Consider the following 19,975-nt stretch of genomic DNA (forward strand, 5'->3'; position numbering starts at 1 on the left):
AGGTCTAAAAAAAAATAAAAATACACTTGGAAACATATACAAATATTAGATGAAAATGCAATGAAAAAAAATGACTGTCACCTGGGCCTCCTTACACCATGTTTCTTTGCATTGTAACGTGTCTGACGTACCTGTTTTCTACTACTCGCACAAACACTAAATACAGACGTAACGATACCTAAAATTTGAGATGGTAAAACTGTCAGAATTCTATCATGGTTTATCGCTAACTAAGCAAGGACTAGAAATTGTGGTACTACCAGTTTGTGACATTGGTAAAAAAATGTAAACTGAGCACCGTGCAGTGGAAAATGTGCCATATTAAACTACAACAATTCTCATGAAAAGAGGAAATATTTTGACAGCTTGGGACCGTACAGCTGGCTCGGTCGCCGTTGTTGCGAAAGTCACTTTCGTCGAAGCGCCCTGGAATGCCCGTCTGCTCCCACATCTTCTGGATCTCCGACACGCAGAGCTTGGGGTTGGCCCGGAAGAACAGCTTCCCGCTCCTGATGGTGAGGTTGTGTTGCTTCCAGTCCCACAGGTACTGCAGCTGCTGGTTGTCGAACGCTGAGAAGGCGTACATGCTAAAGGGGGAAACGAGGAAGGAGTCATCATCATTCAATTGCATTTTATCTCCATTTTCAAGTATTGAGGTCAGCCACTAATGCAGGATATGTCTAGCTCAAAAGTAATTAGACAACCATTTCATTCCAGGTACCTCAATTTTCAGGTGCTCAAGAGTATTTGGGCAGTCATTTTATACTGAGTAATTTCTTGTGTATAATGTGCATTCCCCCCCCCCCAAAAAAAAATTGTCAAAAGTCAATAGTGCGCATTATATATAGGTATAGGGGAAAACGGAAAAAAATCCTTCACATTTTATAAATGTATGCCGCCATCTCGAGGTTATGAAAAAGCTGTATACATTCATTCCAATAAGCCACCGTCACCTAGAGGTTATGAAAAAGGTGTACACTTTCATTCTAGTATGCCACCACCACCTAGAGGTTATGAAAAAGGTGTAGCCTACACTTTCATTTCAATATGACAGGGGTACATATGCCTGCATATTTGTACAGTTGTGCTCACAAGTTTACGTACCCAGGCAGAATTTGTGAAACTTTTTTTTTTTTGTTTTTGTTTAAATACGACGGATGGCTAAATAACAACCATCATTAATTTCTTTATAGTTATGTTTTGTTTAATGATAATGCTTTTCTGAAATGCATGACAGTTTAATTTGAATCCCATTGAAATAAAATGTGTTTCGCCTGGTCCTTCATGTTTTATTTAAAGAATTTTACCCATCTTACAAATTCTGCCTGGGTAATCAAATATATGAGCACAACTGTGTGTTTTCTCATTTACTAAATAAAAGTAGGGCTGTGAATTACAAAATAAGAGCAAGTAAATAGAAAGTATTACGTATTCAAATGAAGTGCTTAACTTAACTGCAACAAATACAACACTGGCTGATCTGATGAGCAAAAATGTTGCTTAAACGTAAGAGTAGCAATAGAGGATGTCCGCTCCAGAGGTGGGTAGAGTAGCCAAATATTGGAATCATGTAAGAGTCGTGTTACTTGACAGTAAATGTGACAGTAAAAAGTAGTCCTCCAAACAATTACTTGAGTAAGAGTAAAAAGTACACAGTGAAATAATTACTCAAGTACTGAGTAAAGAGCACAAACAATAAAATAAACAACAACAAAAAAACATTTGCAATTTACTGCACGGTGTTTTCTCAAGTTATAACTGAGCTGAAATATCCACGTTTGGGCAGAGACTGTCAGACAAATACTACAATATATGAAAGCTGTTGTTTTTGTTCGTTTAAATGTAAGTAGCGCGAGTAGCGCGCCGTTGTCTTGACGGTAATGACGACCTTCCCAAAATAGTGGCCATTTAGGCACGATGATCAGCCGGGCTGGCTTATCTCCTGTTCATACCTATGCCCGGGAAGCCCAATAGAAGACGTTGTGTGAGGCATGTGACTTTTTTGTGTCGTTTGGTGAACTAGACTTAAACGTCACGACCGCTTAAATTAGGTTGGTGCAAACAGCGCCCAACGCGGAAGTCGAAATCATAGTCTTGCGCACGAAATAGTTGATAAATAAGCAATAATTTATAAATAAAAGTAGCGAGCGACATTTCGATCATTGTAACGTTCATGCGTGCTGGAGCCTATCCCAGCTAACTGCGGGGCATTGATATAATAAAATATGATAAATTATATCACACCCAATATTTACAGTGTATGAAACATGCAATCATTCAATGTAACATTTAAACTTTTATGAGTATGTCCATTTTTACGGCCTCAAAATGATTTTCACAGTAACCAGGGTGGGGTGGGTACCTCAAAAGGTACTCAAAAGTATTTGGACCCCCGCACCCATAAAAAAAAAAAAAAAAAAAAAAAAAAAAAAAAAAAAAAAAAAAAAAAAAAAAAAAAAGAAGTATTTTCTCTATTGCCACTTCTAGCCAGGATTGAGTTAGTGAGCATATGTAATGAGCGGCACATGCTTGATCAGATCCTTCAATCCTTTAAATCTGGCTCTTGATTAGTATATGGAGGCCATCGGCCAAATACACATGGACATAATGCGGATATTCGCACGTGTCTGAGGGAAGGAAATGTTGTGCTGTTTCTGCAAAGATGCCTTCCACACTTTGAAAGCAACACCTTCTGAGAATGTGTTTTTTGCTACAAAGTCATGTGGCAGCTTTACAGCGTTCTTGCTCATTACCAGACACATTCCGATCCGTTTTGTCACCATTAATCATGGCGAGCCAAAGGGAAAATAAGATCTGGAGAGAAGGCCAGGGGGGTGGGCTGGGGCTATGTGGCTTTTTATAATACGCCGGGTACCACCCAGACATATAGGAATGACTGCAATGTGGAGCCTTGGGACAGCAAGATTCATGTGAACTCAAGGAGAAACAAGAAGAGGAGGCTAGGAGGATGTTTTCCTGGACCGTTCTTGATTAGATTTCACCACTATGGTTACTTTATTGCAGCCGACCTGTTTGAAACAGAGAGCTACTTCTTTGGCACTGATTAATGTGAAGAGCTACCAATTTGATACACACTTCCGGGAAAAACAAATTTGCTCAAATTATTAGGGAGTAAATCATTTCCCAACCATCATTGTGCCTCCTAATCTGTCTCCAAGAATGCTATGGTTTGTTCATGCACTGCAATACTGTCCTTTGAACTATACAAGTTTGTTATTTTTTTTTGAAAAGCAACAACAACAAACAAAATAGACGCACCTCACTGATGAGCTATTTTTAAATCAGGCTCGCGGGCTACACCTTGGTGTCCCCTGCTTTACGGAGAAAACGTTAAACTGTTTGGGTCTAATTAAGGATAGAAAGCCAGCATATAACACAGTGAAACACAATTCATTGATATTTATTTGTTCTAAGCACCCCCCCCCCCCCACAGGAAATGAATGGAAATAATGTGTTCCATCATAACTCATATGGAAAGAATTATAAGACCATTTTTAAGTAACATTTCCAACAAGTCATTCAAGTGTAAAACCATTGTTAATTGAAAATAAAAAATAAAAAACAAAACTGATGAAGATTCTTCACCTTCTTTTTTACATTCTGAACTGTCTTACAAGTCGAATAAATAAATATACATTTTTACTTGTCTTACAAGTGTAATCATTTTTCATTCATGTTATTAATTTTAACATTCTTAACTGTCATACAGGCATACAAATATGATGTAATGACATTAGCAACAGTAGAACACTCGGTCTTAGCTTATTTGTAGATATTACAAAGTATGTATGTATGTATGTTTGTGTATATATAGATATATTTGTGTGTTCTTACTCGTCCAGGAGTTCCTCGCCATCGATGTATCGCAGGCTGCGCAGGAAGGCCAGCGAGCTGAGTGTGTGCGAGTGTCTTATGCGCACGTAGCCAGTCACCCTCTGGATCAAACCCGTGAAGCTCTCCAGCTCAGCCACCATGTTGTCTGTTGAGACACAATATCCCCCCCAAAAAAAGTAACATTTAACATTTATCATTGGAGTTTCTTCTTCTATGTATTTATGGTTTTAGGTCCAGGAAATTACACGGTCCTCAGACTTTCCGAAGTCTTGGCCTCGACTCCATGTGACATCAGTGTGGATTGTAAAAAGTGTTTTGCTCTCACTTGGCCTCCCTGTCTGGCGTTTGCATGTCCCCCCCGTGCTCGTGTGGGTATTCTCCGGCTTCGTCGCACATTCCACAAAACATGCATGTTAAGGTTAATTGACGACTCCAAAATGTCCATAGGTGTGAATGTGTGCGTCTATATGTGCCCTGCGATTGATGGGTGACCAATCTGGGTGTACTCCACCTCTCGCCCGAAAGTCAGCTGGGAAAAAAAAAAATATATATATATATGGACGTGTGTGGAGGAAAATTTTAAAATACTAACATATACAAAAAAATGGAAGAAATACACAAGTAACAAAAACATTTATGAAAAACTAAATAGGAAAATTTTCATAAATATGTGAAGAAAACAAAAATATTTCATGAAAAAAATACAAAAACATTACGAAAAAACAAAAATATGACAGTAAAATAACAAAATATCCCCACCACTGTGACCGCCTTCTGCCAGGTTACATTAGACCATTACATAATGTATGTGTTTTGACTTATTTTTCACCATTGCCTTATGTTCCCACTTGCATACAAATTTGTGTTACATCGCCATCATATGAATAGAGAATCGTAAACCGAGGACCCCCTTGTATGTCAACACTTCATATCTACAGCAGGTTTCGCAAATGTTTTTTTTTTTTTTTTTAAATAAAACGTGTATTTTATTTGAGAATATAGTCCTATTTTTTAGAGAATAAAGGTGTCTTTGCAAAACTAAAAGATGCAACTTTAAATTAGTTTTTGTAATTTACTGGTTAAAATCCGACTTTGTTAAACATTGATTCTAATATCATATTACAAATAACTTGGAAAAATTACTTATCATAAGATTACAATATTTCATTCTGACATAATACCTATTTGTTCTTGTAATCCTTTTTCTTGGAAAAAAAAAATAATTCTCAACATTACGTTCCGTTCCCTCTGCCCCTCAAAAAAAAAAATTAAAAAAAAAGAACTTTGTCACTTTTTTTCCTCAAAAATTAGAAAGTTTTTAATTCCTACGGCATATAGAGGTACACGTTAGCTACCTGCATGGTTAATTGCCGTTAGGGTGGTGAGGGGCTCCTTGAAAAAAATTCTCCCCGATAAGTGGTCTTGGGGCAAAACAATTTGAGAAACTGTTATATACAATCTTAAACATGTGTTATCACATGGCGTTTTCTATGATCTGGCTGATTCCCACCTCTGTGTTGCATTCATAGTTTTGTTGGAAGTCTCACAGTGTCACATTCTCTCTTTTACGAGCGGAACCCTTCCACATGGGCTAGCCATCATTCTATGCTGTCTATCGTGTCTGTTCATGCCACGTGCTTTAACTGCATGTCATTTAGTGGTAAGAAGCCGACATCGGCGCGGTGTACTCACGGCCTCTGCGGATGTTGATTTGCAAATTGCCTTTGATAACCGTACAGCCTTTCAGGGACTGTGCAGCGTCCATGGAGTCAATGACCTTCTCCTCACACACTTTATCGCACAGGCCATCACAAGCGGTGCAGGACATGCTGGAGACAAGACAGATGGACAGACACAGGGCTAAAATGAATAGTCTCACTATAAAATCAGTGATTTGTTTGACTCACTAGCAGTTAAAGTCTGAATGGAGTGAGGTTCCCTAGCAAGCAATGGTAAATGCAAACCCCACTTAAGTTATGTAAAACAAAAACAGAACGCAATTTGCAAATGCTTTTCAACCTATTTTCAATTAACTACACAACAAAGACATTTATATATTTATGCTTAAACTGATGAACGTTGTTTTTTTTGCAAATATTCTCTCATTTTGAATTAGATGCCTGTAACATGCTCCCATATAACTGGGACAGGGGCAACAAAAGGCTGGGAAAGTTGAGGAATGCTCAAAAAACACCTGTTTGTAACATTCCACAAGTGAACCGGTTAATTGGAAAGAGATGAGTGTCATGACAACTTTGTGAGCAACTGTGTGCACAAATAGTCCAACAGTTTAAAAACGTTTCTTAATGTACAATTGCAAGGAATTTAGGGATTTCATTATCTCCAGTCCATAATATCATTAAAAGATCAGAGAACCTGGAGAATTCTCTGCAGGTAAGCGGCAAGGCCAAAAACAAATGCCTGAGACCGCCGATCCCTCAAGCGGCACTGCATTAAAAATGGACCTCATTGTGTAAAGGATATTGCCAAGTGGGCTCAGGAACACTTCAGAAAACCATTGTCAGTTAACACAGTTAGTCTACAAATCCAAGTTAAAACTCTACCATGCAACGCCAAAGTCATATATAACCAGCCCTATATCAACAACACCCAGAAACGCTGCTGGCTTCTCTGGGCATAAGATCATCTGGATGGACTGACACAAAGTGGAAAAGCAGGGCTCTACACTAATCTTTGCACTAGTAGCCCTGGTGCAAGCAACTTTCCGTTGGTCGCACCAGCACATGATTTGGTAGCACTATTTTTTGAGGAGGTACAGCATGACCATAGCATACCATAGTTTCAATTGACAGTGACTCAAGATATGATATTTGCAAAATATGTTACTGTGAACAAGACGTTTGTCCGAAACAAGCAGTAGCAGACGAAACAGGTCAATTAAATAAATAAATAAATAAAAAAACACAAAAACAAAGGATTTACTTTTATTTGCTCATTTGTTCGAATCAGAAGAGCCAGTTCTTATAGTGAGAGCTGCTAACCCTCTTCCCCGAGGAAAACAACTTCATTTTGAGCATTACCACAACCATATGATTGACATGCAATCATATAAGTGTACCACCACCATATAAAAGTATCAACCAGATAGATAGATAGATATACAGATAGATAGATGGATGGGGAGGCAGGCAATCTTTGCGGTTGGCAGTCAGGACGTCACTCAAGGAAACAACTTTTTGTTTTATTACTGAGACAAATGTAGCAGCATTAATAATGTTGCATGTAAAAAAGAAAAGCTGTGGGTGATTTGCGGCAGGAGGAGTTTACCGGTTTACCGGATTTTCCAAGGTAGGTGCGGGCTAGCTAGCTTGCTCACCAGCAGTACAGATGGGTTAACGGGTCACACTTGTCATTTAAAATAAATACGTAGCGAGCCATTGTCAATATAGTGACATACGTGGTGGCCATTGGCAGGACACAACGGCGTACTGGTCCGTCTGTGACACGCATATGTTGGGGGCATGTATGCAACGGTGCTGTGATAATAGCGTGTCCTATCTGGAAGAAGCAGTCAACTATGTTGTCGCAGGGAGCCAATCATATTGCAGCGGGGCGCTTTTAACTCCAGTAGAATTCATAATGATTGAGATAATGTCACAGCACTCTCGCTCTCGCTCTCTCTCTCTCGCTCCCCCCACCCCATCTTGCGCAGGAGGAGAAGGTTGCAGTGGAAAAAAAGGAGACTTTCAACCACCAAAACATGCACTTGCGCAAATGCGACAAGATAAATTTTTTATTGCACAAGTTGGGAAAAAGGTCGCAATTGTGACCAATTTGGTCGCTGTCTCAAGCCCTGAAAAGTGTCCTGTAGTCTGACAAGTCCACATTTCAAATTGTTTTGGGAAATAATGGACATCATGTCCTCTTGACCAAAGAGGAAAAGGACCTTCCCGATTGTTATCAGCGCAACGCTCAAAAGCCACAATCTGTGATGTTATGGGGGTGTGTTATTGCCTATGGCATGGGTAACTTACACATCTGTGAAGGCACCATTAAAGGTGAAAGGTACATACAGGTTTTGGAGCAACATATGCTGCCATCCAAGGATGTCCCTGCTTCTTTCAGCCAGACAATGTCAAGCCAAATTCTGTATGTGTTACAAAAGTGTGGCTTCGTAATCAAAGAGTATAAGTACTAGACCGGCCTGCCAGCAGTAAAGAACTGTCTCCCATTGAAAATGTGTACCGCATTATGAAGCACAAAATACAAGTACTGATACCCCGGACTGTTCAGCAACTGAAGTTGTACAACCGCAATTCCAATGAAGTTGGGACGTTGTGTTAAGCATAAATAAAAACAGAATACAATGATTTGCAAATCATCCATCCATCCATCCATTTTCTGAGCCGCTTCTCCTCACTAGGGTCGTGGGCATGCTGGAGCCTATACCAGCTATCATCGGGCAGAAGGCGGGGTACACCCTGAACTGGTCGCCAGCCAATCGCATACAAACAAACAATCATTCGCACTCACAGTCACACCTACGGGCAATTTAGAGTTGTCAATTAACCTACCATGCATATTTTTGGGATGTGGGAGGAAACCGGAGTGCCCGGAGAAAACCCACGCAAGCACGGGGAGAACATGCAAACTCCACACAGGTGGAGCCGGGATTTGAACCCCGGTCCCCAGAACTGTGAGGCAGACGCCCTAACCAGTCGCTCACCGTGCCGCCCACTACAAAGACAAGATATTTAATGTTCAAACTGATCAACTTTATTGTTTTTAGCAAATAATCATTAACTTTTATGGCTGCAACACGTTCCAAAAAAGCTGGGACAGGGTCATGTTTACCACTGTGTTACATCACCTTTTCTTTTAACAACATTCAATAAACGTTTGGGAACTGAGGACACTAATTGTTGAAGCTTTGTAGTTGGAATTCTTACCCATTCTTGCTTGATGTACAGCTTCAGCTGTTCAGAAGTCCGGGTCTTCGTTGTCGTGTTTTACACTTCATAATCCACACATTTTTAATGTGAGACAGGTCTGGACTGCAGGCAGGCCAGTCTAGTACCCGCACTCTTTTACTACGAAGCCACGCTGTTGTAACACGTGCAGAATGTGGTTTGCCATTGTCTTGCTGAAATAAGATGGGGCGTCCATAAAAAAGTCGTTGCTTGGATGGCAGCATATGTTTCTCCAAAACCTGTATGTACCGTTCAGCATTAATGGTGCAGATGTTTAAGTTACCCATGCCATTGGCACTAACACTATTTTCTCACGCACTTGTTCACAAAGAGGTGAACCTCGCCCCATCTTTGCTTTATACCCAATCATGGCACCCACCTGTTCCCAATAAGCCTGTTCACCTGTGTGATGTTCCAAACAGGTGTTTGATGAGCATTCCTCAACTTTCTCAGTCTTTTTTGCCACCGGTCCGAGCTTTTTTGGAATGTGTTGCAGCAATAAAATTCTAAGTTAATGATTATTTGCTAAAAACAAAGTTGATCAGTTTGAACATTAAATATCTTGTCTTGGTAGTGTATTCAATTAAATATAGGTTAAACATGATTTTGAAATCATTGTATTCTGTTTTTATTTATGTTTAACACAACGTCCCAACGTCATTATAATTGGGGTTTTACCTGAAGCAGGATTGGGAAAGAATTCCACCTACAAAGCTTCAACAATTAGTGTCCTCAGTTAACAAATGCTTACTGAGTGTTGTTAAAAGGAAAGGTAACACAGTGGTCCCAGCTTTTTTGAAACATCATGCAGGCATCAAATTCAAAATGAGTAAATAATTTTGAAAACAAAAAAATAAGTTGATCAGTTTGAACATTATATATCTTGTCTTTGTAGTGTATTCAATTGAATATAAGTTGAAAAGGCTTTGCAAATCATGGTATACTGTTTTTACACAATGTCCCAACTTCACTGGAGTTGAGGTTTGTACATCTGTGATACTTGAACATAGTCACATGTTGACATGCGCAAATGTTTCAATAAAATCCAGAAGTAGTACCAAAGTACGAAACGATACCAAAGTTAGAATGTTAATACAGTATGTCTGCATCCCGTCAACTTTTAAATCTCACAAACTGGGATTATAAACTCAAACTCATTTCTCGGCAAGAATCTAAAGGCACTTTTTTTTTTTTTAACTATTAACTTTTTGTAACGATTAGCTTAGCCTGGAGCCTCAGACCATCAGTGGTGTCCTTTCTTTTAAGTAGAGTTGCTTATCAGCAAATTGTTAACTCTTTCATGATTTACGTCATCCAAAACTGATATTTGCTAAAATGCCATCTGTCAGGCGTCACGTTAGACAGATTGGTTAGAGCGTCTGCCTCACAGTTCTGAGGTCCGGGGTTGAATCCCCGACCCCGCCTTTGTGGAGTTTGCATGTTCTCCCCGTGCCTGCGTGGGTTTTCTCCGGGCACTCCGGTTTCCTCCCACATCCCAATAACATGCATGGTAGGTTAATGGAAGACTCTAAATTGCCCGTAGGTGCGAATGTGAGTGCGAATGGTTGTTTGTTTATGTGTGCCCTGCGATTGGCTGGCAACCAGTTCAGGATGTACCCCGCCTCCTGCCCGATGATGGCTGGGGCGTGAGGATAAGCGGCTCAGAAAATGGATGGATGGATGGATGCCATCCGCCAGGTAGGTATGGGTGGGAACATTTTGTGCACATCAGACACATTTAATCTTTAAATTGGACCGATGTGCCAGGTCATCCATAGATGAGTTAAAATAAAAAGATAAAATGTCTACTATAATAAAATAATAATTCATACTTATTTTTCAACAGTATAATTTCTACCAAATATTAGAATACTTTTCCTCTTAAATGTTAGTGCTTGGTGGGCTAGGCTGAGCAAAATGCAGCGTGGCAGGCTCACCTGTTGTGGGCGGTGCGCGTGTACCCGAAGGGGCACTCAGACATACACTCGCCCTTGTGGATGACGAAGCTGTCAAAGTCGGGCAGGTGGACTCTGGAGCACAACTCAATGCTGACACAGCGCCAACCCTCGAATTTATAGGTGCCGGGGGGACAGTCGGCCACGCAGCGGCCCTGGTGGTAGTAGTGCATGCAGGCGGCGCAGGAGGTGTCGCTGCCTGCCATGCTACAGCTGCCCAGGCACTGTGTGTGGCAGCAGTCGCCGCTCACCGTGCACGCTTGTCGCCCACACTTGTCCGGGCACTCTGATGGTGAAACACAGAAAAGAAAAACAATTAAATGGGACATATGTAAATATGACTTTTTAAATTGCTAATATCCAAATAGTTGGGTTTATAGAGTACCTTTGAAATTACACTACTAAGTTAATCTTTTGTGAACTGCCTATTTAATGTAATGTGCCCGTAAGCGAGTCCTACTGATTGTCAATGCTATGTGCCATAGCGTTATAATCAGGGGTCCACACAAAGTCCTGCTCACCATGATGGGCACCCCTTCATTTTTTGCATAACCTGTATAAAATCATCAGAAATAAATGAAAATGTACCAAACTTATATCATCAGGATCTTTTAATTGGACGTCCAAAGTAATTTAACAATGAAAATTGTTTTTCCCAACTTAGATATTGTAATTTCATAGAAAAGAACAGAAAACAGCATGTAGCACATATTGGCACCCCTCCTTAATATTTGGTTGCACACGCTTTGGCAGCGATGACAGCCTCCAAATGTTTCTTGTATCCATCTTTAAGCCTTTTGCACTTCTCAGGTGGCATTTTGTCTTCCTTTGCAATTTTTTCGAGCTCTTGAATATTTGCAGGGTTCCTTTCTACAATGGCAGATTTCAGCTCCTCCCCAAATGTTTTCAATTGGATTGAGATCAGGACTCATTGCTGGCCATTTTGACACAGTATTTTTTCCTTTTCAACCATTCCTGTGTCCTTTTGGATGTGTGCTTTGGGGCTTTGTCTTGCTGGATGACCCATGATCTTCGACTCAAACTAAGTTTTCTTATACTGGGTAAGACATTTAGCTAAAAAAATCTCTTGATAATTTTCAGATTTCATGATACTTGTGATAAAGTCAAGACCTCGAGTACCAGATGTAGATTGATCGGCGCCACACAAGACATTTAACGCCGCGTCTTTGTCGCGTATGAATCCAAAGGCTAGTTTATTTTTAGCCTTGTCACGTGTCTTTTGGCGCAGTACTGTAACTATCTGACGGCCAATAATCTTGTCGGTGAAAAAACACATCGTCGGTGTGGGACTATTTTGCGGTGTCTCAGACAAACAACACGTAAGTTATTTGTAGTCTGTGCACAACTGAAGTACGTCGTGGGGAACGTGATCTAAATGCTTCAACACAACTAATTTGATCGGGCACCTGAAGAATGTACACAAGGAGGAGCATGCCTCGTTCAAGCAATGCAACGTGGGGGGAAAAAAACCAAAGGAAAAGTCAAACAGACGCAAACTCTGGACAACACCCGTCCATACAGCCGGGAAAGTGAGAAAGTTAGAGTAAGCATGTCATTAACAGTATTTGTTAAAGTAATTTTATTACAGTAAGTTAGCACCCATTATTTCTGTCATGTTGTAGTGTTGATTTGACCTAAACTTATGTCAGTGGCCAATCCTTGAATGCCACCTAGAGGTCATTGATGTTTTAACTTTTGTCTAAAATGCTAGAGAATAATTTTGAAAGTACAGTACTCAGTATAGAGTACACAAGTATATACAATAAATGAACAAGCCATGTAAATAGACACATTGCTCCATCTTGTGATCGGATCGGTGATCGGTTATCGTTTTTTTAAACTTGCTGATCGGTGATCGGCCCCAAAAATCCTGATCCTGTAAAGCCTACAAATCTTTTGAGTGAACGTACTGAATGGAATTATTTAACTGAGTCGTTCCTTTCTCAATTCAGTTGAGCTCATTTGCAAGCATGTACCAGGCAAAGGGCGCCAATCGTAGGGCGGCGACAGTGGCTGAGTGCAGAGCCGCCTTTGTGGGCTTGGTCTTGCTGCTACAGCGGTCCATCAAAATATGTCTTTACGTGAAACGGGTCCGTGATGTGGTGGACGACTGGTTAGCACATCTGCCTCACAGTTCTGAGGACCCGGGTTAAAATCCGACCTCGCCTGTGTTGAGTTTGCATGTTCTCCCCATGCCTGCGTGGGTTTTCTCTGGGTACTCCGGTTTCCTCCCACATCCCAAAAAAACATGCATGGTAGGTTAATTGGCGACTAAATTGCCCATAGGTGTAAATGTGAGTGCGAATAGTTGTTTGTTTATATGTGCCTTGCGATTGGCTGGCGAGCAGTTCAGGGTGTACTCCGCCTTTCGCCCAAAGATAGCTGGGATAGTCTCCAGCACGCCTGTGACTCTAGAGAGGATAAGCGGTATAGAAAATGGATGGATGGCTGGTCCGTGGAAATTGGGGACCGCTGCCCAACAGAACTGCGCCAAATCGGCTAATCGCACGATCCCACACTGCAAGCCATTGTGTGCAATTAATTTTTTTTGAATGGGCCAGTGAGGGTTAGGGTTAACAAGTAGCCGACCCATCAGCTCCACGATCCACCCCCAGTCGTCACATTAAGGAATACTTGCATTGGCACAACCCGCACTCGGGTGGGGCAGTGGTTCATTTACATGTGACCAGACCACCCCTTCAAAACAGGATGATTTCAGCAAAGTTCTGTAAATAATGTGCTGTAATTCTGGATCCTTGGGGTATTTTTCACAAAAGCATGTAAAAGAAGAATTGTGAAAATTGTAACAGAGGGAAAAAAGCAACATATGTCTGTTATGTATGTTAAATAACATGAAAGGACGTACAGTAAATGGCACTGAAAAAACAAATATTTGTATTATTTTGGAGTATATGGTGCTAAAAATGGACGCATCATGCAACAGTGTTTCTCACATACACATTTGCTCAGTGAACAAGCAATTACAAGCCTCCCCGCTGAGCGTACAAATTGCTCAATCTGCTGTAGTGGGGGTCCCCTCACGTTCCAATGTGAGGACAAATAATGAACAATATGCTTGATTTACAGCATCCAGAAGGAATTAACCTATGCGTAGTACGTCCAACCTCAATTTGGAAGCACAAGTTGATCGGTTCAAAGAGACTTACGATGGAAAATCTGTAGTGAAAATGATGTCACCTGCTTGCATTAGCAGCGGGTTCAGCATTTTAAACAGGCCGCATAGTGAAGTCATGGGAAATTATGTGTTGTTTAAGTGATGCTGATTGATATGACGCACACCATGCCCCCAACACCCGCTTGCGCTTTTTATTGACACCCCCCCCTTAGAGGAACATCAGTTTGAGGACTTTCAAAAGTAAAAATAAATAAATAAATAGCCCTCAACACAAGTATCACTGATCTACATGAAAGTGAATGGACATGTTTATCTTAAAACTCATTCACTGCCATTGGTGGCTATAAAAGTCAAATATCCTTTTTAACTGGGAGGGCTGGCAGTGAATGATTTTAACAGGACGCATGAAAACATCTGCATGTATGAAATGCAACAGAAGGTCTGCCATTTTGGTTTGAAGCAGCCATTTTGGGATGAATTTCAGGGCTTTTATTTGGGAATTACTCCGATTAATCAGTCCCAATCAAAAGCAGGTGGAGCTAGACACATGGACGACCCTAAATTGGCATGTTGTGTCACCATGGCATCGAAGTTTCCTGAACATTTTGAGGGTTCTCAGAAAGTCTGAAAAAAAAATGCCCGAACATAAGTTTCACCAATCACCAGAATAATAGGGCGGACATCTATCACAACAGGAGGCAACGCTGTTTAACGCAGCAATTTTAAGCAAATCTAGGGCTTGTACTTTGACAAACTACTACTAAGGATTTGGCCAAAATGAGGCCTAACTGGAAACAGGTACCCTTGACAGATGTGAAGCTTTTTTGCCAACACCATCTGATGTGGGCAGGCCATACCATTAACAGACACCAACAAAAGTAAGTCCAGATGTCAACAGGACAACAAAGTAATTCCTTAATACAAAAATATGGCAACAACATTTTTTTTTCAGGCCAATGGAACCCACGAAGCCGGCGATGGACCTGCAACCTGCACCCTTCGATGAGAACATATTAGTCAGTGACCATGAGGTGACCTTCACCGGTCCAACAATCAGAACCTTCCAAACTGTGTGGTCCCACCAGCCATTCAGCAAGCTGTTTTTGTGGTTGCGCGTCCCTCTCTGGTACACAATGTTCTTCCTCTCCCCCCACCCACCCTCCCTTACGCCTCCTCCTTGAGCAAGACTCTGACCTTACGGTAAGTTTAATAAAAAAATAAAAATAAAAAAAAATGGTGACAAACAGCTGTGGTAGGGGAAAGGGCGGGAACCTGATGCAATACACAAGTCTGCGACATAATGGATACCAGGCTTTTGTGCTAACGTGTTGCAGGGCTGCTACGCCACAGGAAGAAATAAGGGGTGGGAGAATGTGGAGATAAGGAGGGTGGAGAAGGAAAGTTGTTTCACATGGTGGGCTTGGCTCCAAAAACGTTGTGGCTGGGATTGCCAGCAGGGGGAGTTAGCAAGATATTCTCATTTCAAAACAAATTTTTCCCCAATAGGAAATAATGGAAGTAGGGTCAAATTGTCACCATCATAAAACTTTTAGTAGTCCTCCAGACAATGTTTTACCATCCTTAGGCCCAGTACACGCAAAGACAATCTGCCTGTTCTTGTGCCGGTTTTGCCCCTTCCAGACCAAGCATGTCAAATGCCAGACAATCTTATGTTTTATAAGATTATCCTAAAACATTTTCCGTCGGTCTGATGTGTGTTAAAAGTGGATTCGTCCCGATTTTAAGGTCTGAAACAGGTCGGGCCGACAATCTTAAATAATGAACGTGTTCAATAGTTGTAACCAAAGGTAGGTCTTCATGTTTCTAGGGGAAAGCAGACTTCTCCCGAGTCATGACACAGTGAATTGTGATATGAACAGAATATAGCCAATCAAGAACCACACTGACTCAACAAAAGGAAAAGACCATAAATAAAAACAACCATGTCTTACCCGATGTAGTTTGTATAAAAGTGGGTTCCAAAGTATTTTCAAAAGCAAGTCATTTTTTTTTTTTTTTTAGAACACCACCATTTTATAAGACGGTACACCTTTGGGAAACATCGGCGCATATCCAGAAGCGTTTCTTCTACCGTTTTGAGAGATCACGTGTGGACACCTACAACAACTATTAAACAATATTTTTATGACACGAGATGAATTGTTCCAAGAATTTCAAATAAGAAGCGGAATCTTCCTTCAATACAATAAATTGAAAACAGTAATAAAAAAGAATCCCAACACTTTAGACCACCCTTCAGCCGCCGGAGTTTGTGAAGCAAATCGTGAAGCTTGTCCCACAAAGGAGAAAAAAAAAACCTTCAAAAGTTTATAATTCAATCTCATGTACAAAATCAATGCACTTACCAATCACTACATGGGAAGAAGACCCTTCTATGTCTGCGGACCGTAATTACTGGAGATATAACAATACATTTAGGATGACAAAAAATACACATTTACATCTTATACAATATAAAGTGCTCCACAGAACACACTTTACTCAATACACTATGCATAAAATGGGTTCAGCAGCTGAAACCATCAACGAGCTGTCTTGACTCAATACCATCTGACTTTTTCAAAGCTATTGCGAAGTCTGTGCTAGCTGATTTGCAGCAAATAATCAATTGCTCACTTCAGTCAGGCGAGTTTCCTAAAGCTCTTAAAGTAGCTGCCATTAAGTCTCTTCAAAAAAATGGAACGCTAAACACTTCTATGTTAGCAAGCTATAGACCGATCTCAAATCTCCCTTTCATAGCCAAGATTGTTGAGAAAGTTATTTTTAATCAACTCAGCAATTTCTTGAACTTAAATGGACTTTTTGACAAATTTCAATCAGGTTTCCGATCTCATCACAGTACAGAATCTGCTCTTATCAAAGTGCTAAATGATAGTTGAATACTGACTCGTGAAAGGTGTCAATTCTGGTCTTGTAGGACCTCAGTGTGGGTTTTGATACGGTAGATCATAATATACTGCTGAACAGGTTGGAAACGTGGGTAGGACTAAATGGAACAGTCCTTAAATGGTTCAGGTCCTACTTATTTTGTAAGCATTGGAAGTGTTCAATCTCATTGAATGGCAATGACCTATGGGGTCCCTCAAGGGTCCGTTCCTGTTCAGCCTGTATATGCTACCCTTGGGTCAAATTATTCAGAACCTAAATTTTGACAATCATAGCTATGCAGATGACCCACATTTATATCTCGCAGTGTCTCCAGATGACTACAGTTCAATTGAGGTGTTGTGTCACTGCCTAGAACAAATAACTGGAAGAGCCAAAATGTTCTTCAATTAAACCACAACAAAACTGAGATAATTGTTTTTGGCAATAAAGAAAAGAAGATTGCTGTTAGTAAATACCTGGAGTCACTCTCTTTAAAAACCAAAGACCAAGTCCGAAACCTTGGTGTTCTGATACATTCCGACGTGACATTAAACAGTCATGTCGTAAATCAATTAATAAAACTGCCTTCTACCATCTGAAGAACATATCCAGAGTGAAGGCTTGCATGTGTCAAGCAGACCAGGAGAAGCCCATGCTTTTATCTCAAGTAGACTTGACTATTGTATTGACTTCTGACTGGACTCCCCCCAAACAGCATTAAATAGCTGCAGCTCATTCAGAATGCTGCAGCTCAGGTTCTGACCAGAACAAAGAGGTCAAGACATATTACTCCAATTCTAAAGTTTTTACACTGGCTTCCAGTCAGCTTTAGAATATATTTTAAAATTCTGCTACTGGTCTATAAATCACTAAATGGTTTAGGTCCTGAATACATGAAAAAAATGCTAAAGGAATATAAACCCAGTAGGGCTCTGAGATCGACAGACTCAGGTCAAATAGTGAAGCACAGAGTCCAAAGCAAACATGATGAAGCAGCATTTAGCTATTATGGTGCACACAAATGGAATAAGTTGCCAACATTCAGCCCCAAGTGTGAATGTTTTTAAGTCCAGGTTAAAAACTCTTCTTTTTTTCTCATGCTTTTTAGAGCATTTCCGCTATTAAATTATATTTCTTGCACTGTACGGTGTTTTTTAAATTTTTTTATTTTAATTTTTTAATGTTTTTATTTTTTAAATTGTACTTTTGTCTGTTTTAAATGTTTATAAGCTGTTTTTTTCTTTGTTTTTAAATGCTTTTAATCATGTAAAGCACATTGAATATACCCCTATGTATGAAATGCGCTATATAAATACATTTGCTTTGTTTTCTCTTCATCTAACAAATACACGCAACGCACAAAAAATACCCCAGACACCTATTTGGGAATGCACACAAACTCAGTGCTTTTGGACTTTGTTACGCAGAAACACTTGTATATTTTGAACAGCAGAATTCCACTTTCCCTAAAATTGTGCATACTCGGTGACTTAAGCATAAGCATAAACAGCTCCTTCCCTCAGCTACCGATCAATGCAAACTAGAACGAGGAGACATTCCAACAGCTTCTTCCCTCTTGCAATCAACTTCTTAAACGCCTAACCTAAAATTCCATTGCAACATGCTGGCAATTTTTTGTCTTTTTGTCTTGAGTTTGTTGTCACATTTCTGTAGGGCCAATTATATATTACTCGTGCACTCACTGTAGTAGTCTCACCATGCTGCACGATTTGCATATCTGTTGCTGACCAATACTGGCCACTCATGCCAGAGTAGCATCTGCTCCATTTGCACACTGACTGAGGAGTATCTGCAACATTTGCACAATCAACATTGTCCCAGATTATCGTACTACTCGCTTGAAGTCTCGGCGCCCTTTGCACAATGGTCATTGCACCGGACTATTGCAATATTAGTCATTCGAACTGCTCTAAGTGCTAGAGGACTCTGCATCGTTTTGCACAATTGTAAAAAAACAAACAACAAAAAAAAACCTAGCAAACCTTTATTGCTCAGTGACTGTTTTTCTCAATGTCTTTATGTCTCAAAAGTGTTTTCTGTCAATTGACCGACTGTTGTCGTACTAGAGCGGCTCCAATTGCCGGAGACAAATTCCTTGTGTTTTTTTGGACATACTTGGCAAATAAAGTTGATTCTGATCAACCTCCCAAATAAATCTTCACAATCAATACTCGTTGCGTTAGCTATCGCTAAGAAAACGACTTTAATAAAACTGGAAGAATAAACAATCTATCAATATTAATCACTGGTTAAATCCCATCATAGAACATATTTCATGAGAAAAATTATATGCGGAACGAAAAAAATCAATTACATAATTACATAGACAGCTGGTGACCCTTCTTTAACATACTGAACCGAGATCTTTGATTCCTCTGCCTGGGTAGAATGCCATCTGACAATAACAATATTATATTGAAAATGTACAGTGGGTACGGAAAGTATTCAGACCCCCTTAAATCTTTGTTATATTGCAGCCATTTGCTAAAATAATGCGTTTTTCCTCATTAATGTACACACAGCACCCCATATTGACAGAAAAAAAAACAGACTTGTTGAAATTTTTGTAGTTTCAGTATTTACCTGGGCCCGACCCCGCCTCTCGATGGGGTGGGCCTTGATTTACTTTCATCTTTATTACAGCTAATGTCCTGGCTTTATTCATTTATTATTTAGTGATCTTTTCACTATCTCGCTCCTTTGTTTTTCTCTGTCACTCTCCTTTAAAACTTTGTTCTGTCCGATTGAAATTTTCAATCAAAATCCATCCATCCATCCATCCATTTTCTGAGCCGCTTCTCCTCACTTGGGTCACGGGCGTGCTGGAGCCTATCCCAGCTATCATCGGGCAGGAGGTGGGGTACACCCTCAACTGGTTGTCAGCCAATCGCAGGGCACATACAAACAAACAACCATTCGCACTCACATTCACACCTACGGGCAATTCTAGAGTCTCCAATCCATGCATGTTTTTGGGATGTGGGAGGAAACCGGAGTGCCCGGAGAAAACACACGCAGGCACGGGGAGAACATGCAAACTCCACACAGGCGGGGCCGGGGATTGAACCCCGGTCCTCAGAACTGGACGCTCTAACCAGTCATCCACCGTGCCGCCTCAATCAAAATCCATCAGAATAAAAAGAACCACAGTGGAAGCTTAAAAACGG

The 19,975-nt window shown here is 40.5% G+C and overlaps 1 protein-coding gene across 3 annotated transcripts in view; it reads right to left on the reverse strand.

The window, feature by feature from the left end:
• igf1rb (insulin-like growth factor 1b receptor) overlaps positions 1-19,975 on the reverse strand; it is a 105,829-nt gene that overhangs the window by 30,920 nt on the left and 54,934 nt on the right. For all 3 annotated transcript variants that reach the window (XM_061765436.1, XM_061765435.1, XM_061765437.1), the window contains 4 exons: positions 10,724-11,027; positions 5,548-5,684; positions 3,856-4,000; positions 379-587 (listed from right to left, as the gene is read on the reverse strand). In XM_061765436.1, the coding sequence (XP_061621420.1) occupies positions 379-587; positions 3,856-4,000; positions 5,548-5,684; positions 10,724-11,027 (795 nt within the window). The remainder of the gene's footprint in view (positions 1-378; positions 588-3,855; positions 4,001-5,547; positions 5,685-10,723; positions 11,028-19,975) is intronic.

The sequence above is a fragment of the Phyllopteryx taeniolatus genome, chromosome 2 (assembly GCF_024500385.1).
Source record: "Phyllopteryx taeniolatus isolate TA_2022b chromosome 2, UOR_Ptae_1.2, whole genome shotgun sequence".
NCBI classification, from domain to species: domain Eukaryota; kingdom Metazoa; phylum Chordata; class Actinopteri; order Syngnathiformes; family Syngnathidae; genus Phyllopteryx; species Phyllopteryx taeniolatus.